Here is an 8,878-nt window from a genome sequence, read left to right on the forward strand (position 1 = left end):
TATTACAGTGTCAGCTAATAAGCTGACTGTGTTTCACACCATATGTAAAGGAATGGAAACCAATGGTCGCCAGAAATGAATGAAAAATACATCCAAAAAAATCTAAAGATCTAAAGCATGGATTAAAAAGTTACATAAATGGTTTAAATAGTCAACTAACATAAGGTCAGATCTGATGAATCTAAGGAGTACAGTAGAGACATCTAACATAATTACTTAACTCCAGCAGTGTGAGCAGTGTTACCGCCCACTGAACAACATGAGGGGATTTACAAAATATCTTCACACAACAGACACTGTAAGTAAGTGAAAGCTGAATCCCAGACTGCAGATGCTCAGGTGTCTTGTAGTCACCTCAGATGACACCATTACAGAAGATCTGAATTGTCCTTTGGCCTTCTGTCAGAGCATGCAGAGACAAAGTCTGCTATTGCAGAAATTTCAATCAAAATTAAAAAGAAACTTTCTATTTTAAAACAAATCCACAGCAACAACTCTTTCTGCGCAACCATATATCCATGCCTCTTTAGCCTTGAGGTATAGCATAACATTTCAGCATGACATGTCTTTTGTCCTGCCAGCCTGTGCCTGTCAGGCACTGTCAGCAACAACATATCATCATTACACTGATGGATATTAAAAGATGCAGGGACGGTTTGCATGACATTCAAATCTGAGTTTTATGTTTAAAATGCTTTAGGTGAAAATCTTGAAGTGGGTCACTCTGAATTGTAGAATGAATATGGGTGTCCTGATTCAGTCCTTCTGCTGAGGGACAAAAACATCAGCTATGATTAAATTTATATTTAATCTGTAATTTTCTGTCTAAGAAAATCCAAGTAAAATGATACACTTCATATACATATACTTAACTATAATATTTCACACTGTCTGATTCATTAAACATTACACCTGTCATGTAGTAGTCATCCTTTAAGGTGTGCTAGTTAAAGGTATTTAGTGCTTGCATACAGTATCATGTGACCAGTATAGTAGTAGTCCCCTCACATACATTTAAGTTACGTTTCCAAATGAAGCATCCACTCATCAATTTTCTGTAACCACACATCGTTACCTGGGTTGCGTGGATGCTGGAGCCTATATCAGGTGGGGTACAGCCTGGACAGGTAGCCAGTTCATCACAGGACATGAGACAAACAATCATTCACACTCACATTCACACCTATGAGCAATTTAGTCACCATTTAACCTGTTAATCGCATGTCTTTGAACTGTGGGACAAAAAAAAAAAAGGTAAATGGTGAATGGTGAAATGGTGGAAGATTTTTATATCCAGAAATGGGTGCGGTTCAAATAAATCAAATTAGCTCAATCTGAGGAACCCAACTCAACACTTAAAATACTGTTTACACACTGATGTATCATTATCCACCATAATGTCATGTATAATAATATGTGAATCCATGGTTTGCAGAATTCTTCTGTAGAGCCAGTACATTTAGTTTTGATCTATTTTATTTATTTTTTCATAATACTTCTATATTAGTATGTAGGATTTGCAGGACTTGCAATAGAGTATTCTTCTATTGTGGTATTTCTACTTAACTAAAAAATACCTAAATAAATGAAATACTTATTCCTCTGCTGCGTGTCACTCATAGTAATATGAGATGAAGGACTGGAATGATGTTACACTGTGTATGCATTTTCACCTTGCTGTCTTTGTCCCACAGTGTGAGGTGTCATACAATGGGAGAGTCCCAGTGGGAAGAGAGCACAAACAGCTAAGATGAACGAAGGTATAACAAGCAGAATTGGTGAGAAATTCCACGTTGTTCCTTTCTACCATTTTACTTAGTTAGTATTTTAGTTAATTAGGTATTATTATTATTCAACTGTAATAATATGTGAACTGTGTCCCTTGCAGTGGCTTTGCAGTTCTTCATTCAGATTGGTAAGCAGTATGTTTTAAGAACAGGAATGGGGGATTATGTTTTAATTATAGCTCAGCACAGTGTGCAAAGCTAATAATGTTTTGGTGTGTTGTTCCTTGATCCAGCAACCACAGCCAAGCTGGTATGTTATTTTACCAACTGGTCACAGTACAGAACTGGTCAGGGGAAATACCTGCCAGAAAACATAGACCCCTTCCTCTGTTCCCACCTGGTTTATGCCTTCGCCATCATCAACCATGCCAACGAGATAACTGAATATGAGTGGAATGAGAAAAACCTCTACAAATCTTTCACTGAGCTCAAGAACAGGTAGGAATTGATTTATTGAAATTATGTATGCCTGCAATATACATTTTCATTTTCTTTATGTGTTTCCTTTAACAGAAACCCCAGATTGAAGACTTTACTGTCGGTCAGAGAGGAGAACGAAGGATCTCAGTGAGTAGATTCCCATTTGTTAACTTATGGAACTCTTCCATCTGCTGACAGAAAGCAAGAACGGCAGCAAACAAATTTTTTCTGACTCTTTTCTCAAGTTTGGCTGTTTGACAGACTATTGCTTTCTTAAGTCAGTGCAGGTAACTGAAATAAAAACTGAATCAAATCAGACATTATAGTAGAGTTTTTTCAAATAAACATTAAGCTGAACTACAGCACTACTAGTAGTAATAGTAGGGGTGGAGTATTTGTAGTAAATGCAACGTTGTGAGTGGCAGGTTTCCAGTAAAAAGCTCTAAAATTAGCAGACAGAGTTAGTGAATATAAAGATTATTTAGCTGCTAAAGAGACAGATATTTTGACCAAAAACACAGCTAAAGTAGAGTGAATATTAACGTGCATCAGGTGGACACAAACACGATTTGAATGAATAACAAAAGGTTGATATGTCATTGTTATAGTCACAACTGTCCACCACTCCCATGTGGCCAAAAATAAATGCAGATTTAATTGATCAACAAAATAAAAGTTTTTTTCAGTTTCCAACCTTTGTGTCAGGATTTGCTTTATAGTCTTGTCACTGTAAAATGAAGGTCTCTTATAGCTTAGATTTTTTTAGTGAACATGCAATGTGTGTGTTGGATCTGCTGTGCATTTACCATTCTTTAGATACTGTGCAGGATAAATCATCATTCAATTGAAAAAAAAACAGCAACAAAAGAATATTCAGTCATTTTTATTATTGTTAGCTGCTGCCCTACAGAGGTTAAATATAACATAAATAAATATAACATTTCAGGCTTTCAGAATACTTTAGTTCATTATAGAGTTAAACAGCCATTTTAGAGAACACACAACTTTCTCATCACCCTCCTACAGGTTCTCCGTCATGGTGTCCACTCCAGCTAACCGTCAGACATTCATCAAGTCTTCAATCAGGTTCCTGAGGACTCATGGATTTGATGGTCTGGATTTGGACTGGGAGTACCCTGGAGCTGCTGGAAGTCCTGCAGAGGACAAGCAGAGGTTCACTCTTCTCTGCAAGGTAAACTGACTGGAGACCAGTGGCAGACTGTGGGGTGGGGCTCCAGCAGAAATCATGGTAGATTTAAGGTGAAACAGATCCAAAAACCTGGTTAAGATGAATTGTTTTATTTTATTTAGTGAGGTTTAAAGTTGAATTACTACACCTCTGTAATGAAAACACAGGACACTAGTAACCATTTCGAGGCACATGGAGGTCAACTAATCTTTTACAGTGTAGGGCAGCCTGTATGCCTGTAGAATTACAATAATGAGAGGCTTTTTTTGTTAATTATTTTTGTAATCTTTAAAAATACTAAATTAAAAATGTAGTTGTTTGTTTACAGGATGTATTTCCAGTAACTGAAGCAAGCAAAACTTGGTAGCTGCACAAACTGATGTCAATATATCATCAAAGAATAGGAAGAATAGGAATACACCATAGGGGATATTCAGTAGCTTGTAGGATACATGAGAATAAGAATTATGGGCATTGTGTTAAATTGCTGGCACAGTGGTGCAGGGCAAGACGGTGCTGTAATGCTGTCACCACAGCAAGAAGGTTCTGGGCTCTAACCTGCCGTAGGACCTTTCTGTGTGGAGTTTGCATGCAAAGACGTGCAGGATTACTGGTGACTCTAAATTGCGAATGTGAGCATCGTGTCTGTTTCTATACATACCTGTCCAGGGTGAGGGTTTTGTCTTGTCTACATTAATCTATCAAATGTTATATTCATGAGATTAAAACATATTGTTCACTTGAAACAGGCCCAACATTTGGTCTGGAGTCTGTGACCAGAAATCTGTTCATAATCTTCACTGTTGCATGTTTGTAGCTTGTTTACATCCTCACAATGCACTGTAGCTGTGGGACACTGTAACTAAATCTAAAATGGAACACTTCAAATATTTCAGCTAGTAGCCATTGACAGTATGAAACCCTCCCTCCTTTGTGACTGGAAAAGTTAGACTGTTAGAGCAGCCTTATCTGTGTGACACCATCAAACAGCAACACACATTATGTTTGGTGTCTTCCTTTCATTCTGTCAATCCAATCTCATAATTAGGCTTCTAAAGTGATGCACTGAGAAGGTAATATTCTGGATGGGGAGAGGTGGTGCTTTATTATTTTCACTTTACATCGGACAGACCTAAACATTTAATGTTATTGTACTTACCAGTGTTGAAGCTTTTTTTAATTACATTTATGCTGAATCACTTATATGACCTCTCTAGATGTAAACCATGCTTCTTTTTTCTCTCTTTCATTTATTTATTCTGGCAACCATGGCTTCTATTCATATCAGTGAAATATGAAAATTAATTTGCAGAAACCTGAAACTTGCTGAGTAACAATGAGCATAATTTCTGCTATTAGTATTGAGACACAGGCGCACACACACACACACACACACACACACACACATTACTGTTGTATGTTAATACAGTGCAAACATTTCAGTCACTTGAAGTTATAACACATTTAACAGTTACTGTACATCAGATAAGATGTTCAGTGTGATGAGTTATTAGAAGTTACAAGTCCCTGCAAGTTGAGTATTGGGCTGAACTGGATACCAATGGCTGCCTGGAAATGGGAGAAAATCGAAACTTGTTTGCAGGAATAAAAGGTCTAATGTGATTTGTTATTCCGAGGTACATTTTGGACCACTGACTAAAGTTTAAATGGCTTTCTATTGATTTCCAGGAGCTTTCAGAGGCCTATGAAGCAGAGAGTGAAGGAGGAAGTAACACACAACTGATGATCTCTGCAGCCGTGGCTGCACAAGCAGATATTATTGATACAGGATATGAAATCTCTAAAATATCAGAGTAAGACTTTGCATTTATGTCAGCTCCAGTTTAAATACTTTTAACATTACATGGTCACATGATTAAATGACACCCTTTTCTGTGTTCTATGGGTGTGAATTGTGTGTGTTTAGGTACCTGGACTTCATCAGTGTGAAGACTTTTGACCTCCATGGTGGTCAAGTGACAGCCCACCACAGTTCACTCTACACTGACAACAAAGCAAACATAGTAAATACCCATTTCTAAGTGGTACTTTTCATGTACAAGTCATATGTTTATTTATTTTTGGATAATGAACTGGGGACTTCAGTCAGCTGGGATAGGCTCCAGCCCCACGGTGACCCTGATGAGGATAAGTGGTTACAGATAATGAATGGATGGATGGATGACAGCTATGTAGAGCTGAGGGGCTGGTTGATGAATCAATAGATTTTTCATTACAAGTGTCACTTTTCATATCATAATGAAATTTTTGAACATGGACCACATTTCTATGAGTAATCATATCTTGATCTGAACTGTTAATGAACAGCCTTTTAGTATTTTTTTTTTGGTTTTCAAAATAATACTTAATATAATTATGATTGTGCTCTGGTTGCATTATTGCTGCCATGTGCTGCTGTTGTGTTTATTGTATTTGTATGGCTTAATTTGGTCAAGTATTGCCCAGCGGTTTGATTTGTTGGGATTTTGTCTCAGTAGTACTGCTTGCATGTTGCATGTTAGTTTAGAAAACTAAGAGCTGTTACCAGCTTTCAGGGGACATTGCTGTAACATTGCTGTCTATGGTAAATGTTGTCTGTGTGTGTGTGTGCCAGTGCACCCAGGTGTGTGCATACAGGCTGCATAATACTCTACATGCACTGTTTTTCTGGTAGAACATAATGAGTGAATCCACCACTGCCAGTCTCATTTATTTTGTCGAGTTGTATACTTACATTATCCCAAATGTTCCCAACCATGTTCAAACCCAGAAAAATCATCATTTTATTCAGTTAATGGTGTGTTTCCTTTGGTCGCCTGTCAATGGCATTATTATGGTATTGATAGAAGTTGTTCACTTGATTAACAACTCCTCCCTCTCTGTCCTGTCAGGATTATGTAATGCGGTACTGGATGGAGCGTGGAGCCCCAGCAGGGAAGTTGTTGCTTGGTTGTCCCATTAATGCTCGTTCCTTTACGCTCTCCACCCCGGCGACAGGCCTAGGGGCCCCAATCAGTGGCCCTGCCGTTCCTGGGCCCTACACCCAGCAGATTGGTGTCTGGTCTTACTATGAGGTAACAAGGCGTACCTAGAATACCTAGCTATATGAGCTAGCTAAATGAGTTTAAAGTGTTTGATATAGAAATTGCTACATTGTGTGATGATCTCAGTGACTAGTATTCATTTTATATATTTTTTAAAAAGTATTGTTATTATTAAGGAGAAGAGAGTGCTGCCTGCTTGGTCTGGTTAGCTCTAATCAGACTTCCTACTCACTGCACAAATTTGGATTTTATATCTTTATATCCAGTTTCACATCCAGTGGAGTAGTTCACAATGGAGTGCACCATCTAAATCCCCTCTGATGTGACTCATTAATTAGTGTTCAGCAAACCAAAGTTGTCAAATTTTGTATTAATTGATGGAGTAAAGAGAAATAATACTTCGCTGAAAATGAATAATTCTATAGCTGTTTCACCCTGTAGTCTGTAGGTCAGTATTATTACAAAATATGCACCTCTTCTGTGTTGATTTCATAAAGATTTTTACTCCCTGAAGTCTAGCAACAGAAATTAAGTGACATAAGTGTATGAGTATACCTATACTTACTTCTGGGTTTCAAGAAGGTATTATGTGAGACCACTTCTGACATGAACTTTTTTAAAGCACCTATTCTGAAAATGACAGCATGACTTGACTCTATCTCTATCTTTTAACATCTTGATGGGCCCTATGACTGCTCCTGCAAGTGCTACTAGTACTACTCTGGCTCCATCAGCAGGAACATAACAAGTGTTTCTTTAACAGACCTGCTCCTTCTTGAAAGGCACCACAGTTCAGTGGCTCGAGGATCAGAAAGTTCCCTTCGCAGTCAAGAGCAATCAGTGGGCCGGCTTTGATAACCAGAGGAGCTTTGATGCTAAGGTACAGTATATGGCTTTATTATGGAAAACACAGATATTTCAAGTCTCTCTCTCTGTAATTTTTACTGTAATTGTCTTCCAGGTGGACTATCTGAAGAGCAGGCAGCTGGGAGGAGCTGCTGTGTGGACACTGGATATGGATGACTTCTCTGGACAGTTCTGTGCACAGGGCAAATATCCGCTGATATCACATCTAAAACGTAAACTCAGTGAAGGTAAAGCTGCTGTACCACACACTGTCTGTGCTCCAGGGACATTCATTCAGTTCACAGATACACAGAAATATGTTGATTTCTGACGTTATTCATATACATTTTAAATGTGTCACTGTAGAAAATCATTGTCTGTGCATTGTCACGTGGTTTGATACATCTGTGACTGAAAGCCAGAAAAAGTGATTGATTTTCCTCATAAAAATTGTTTATTTTAATAATTTAAAAGCTCCGGGTCTGACAAGAGAGCGGAGAAATGCAGATATTCAGACTTGGAGTCAATACTATACTGTAGGCCAAGCTAAAAAAAAAAAAAAAAAACTTAGACTTTTCCTCCTTGGTTGTAAAGCAGGCCTTCTGTTAAAGTTCACACTGAGTTATGGTACCTCTGATGATGTCATCAGAGTTATCCCATAATACATAAACTGTAAATTGTTAAAATATATTCGTCTGTGTTAAACATTAGATTTATTTCTGTGCTGTTTATTTATTTTTTTTTTTTTTACAGACTGGCCAACACAGGAAACAACTCCTGCTGTATTCCCCACAACCTCTCCTTCTGAAAACACACAACCCACACAGGAGCAAGTCACCACAGACAGCACCCCCGCCACAACAAAGACAGACAACGGCTGCTTGCAGAACATCACCGTTGTGTATCCTGACAGTAGATTCTGCATGCACAGAGTTGATGGGTTGTATGTAAAATCAGACAATCCAATGACATTCTACAGATGCTCACAGAGGAAGACATACATCACAAAGTGCCACACTCTGGGAGCAGGCCACAGCAGTGCAGCAACAGCTATATCATCAAAGAATTTGATTATAGTCAGCTTTGCCATAGCAAGTGTGTGGAGTAACAGGTGATTTTGCTTTTTATGCATTAAGTTTACAGTTAGTAAGCTCCTGGTTTACTACGAAAGACCTTATAAAGCTGTCAAGCAGGTCCTCTGAGACAAATAAGATGCATTTTGAGTGAGTCAAGTATGTATTTTCATATATAACCCAGAGTTTAGACTCATGTTTATTGTAGCTGCTATGCATTGTCAGAATTTGTGTCAGACTCTAAGCTGATAATCTTTAAAGTTAAATATGTCTGTCACTCAGTAAATCATAATTAGGTAACACTGTTTAAACACAAGGCACTTCATTTCTATAAAAAACTAAATTAAGAAAATAAAAACAACAAAACTACATGACGTAGTATCAGTGCTTTCTGTTCACTTTAACTTTTTAAGGTCTAAATGTCAGGTTGTATTTTTTCATAATTAGCTGTGACGTTGAACAGTGGAGCTGTGCACATCACTTGTGGGATGATATCAACCAAAGTGTATGACAGTCAGG

General features: G+C 37.9%; 1 protein-coding gene across 1 annotated transcript; it reads left to right on the top strand.

The window, feature by feature from the left end:
• The first annotated feature begins 1,718 nt into the window (after positions 1 to 1,718).
• Positions 1,719 to 8,672, top strand: LOC104933904 (chitinase-3-like protein 1). The gene is made up of 11 exons (XM_019263566.2): positions 1,719 to 1,778; positions 1,889 to 1,915; positions 2,021 to 2,225; positions 2,301 to 2,354; positions 3,234 to 3,399; positions 5,086 to 5,210; positions 5,324 to 5,420; positions 6,288 to 6,470; positions 7,204 to 7,320; positions 7,402 to 7,534; positions 8,040 to 8,672. The coding sequence occupies exons 1-11, from the start codon at positions 1,751 to 1,753 to the stop codon at positions 8,399 to 8,401; spliced, it is 1,497 nt and encodes a 498-aa protein (XP_019119111.1). The 5' UTR covers positions 1,719 to 1,750; the 3' UTR covers positions 8,402 to 8,672.
• The last annotated feature ends 206 nt before the right edge of the window (positions 8,673 to 8,878 follow it).

The sequence above is a fragment of the Larimichthys crocea genome, chromosome XXI (assembly GCF_000972845.2).
Source record: "Larimichthys crocea isolate SSNF chromosome XXI, L_crocea_2.0, whole genome shotgun sequence".
Taxonomy (NCBI): Eukaryota; Metazoa; Chordata; class Actinopteri; family Sciaenidae; genus Larimichthys; species Larimichthys crocea.

Excerpts from the sequence above, each read along its gene's own strand:
- LOC104933904 (XM_019263566.2), top strand. The coding sequence starts at position 1,751 with ATGAACGAAGGTATAACAAGCAGAATTG. Across the intron at positions 1,916-2,020 it reads GCAGTTCTTCATTCAGATTG|CAACCACAGCCAAGCTGGTA; the intron begins GTAAGCAGTATG and ends TCCTTGATCCAG. Across the intron at positions 7,535-8,039 it reads AAAACGTAAACTCAGTGAAG|ACTGGCCAACACAGGAAACA; the intron begins GTAAAGCTGCTG and ends TTTTTTTTACAG.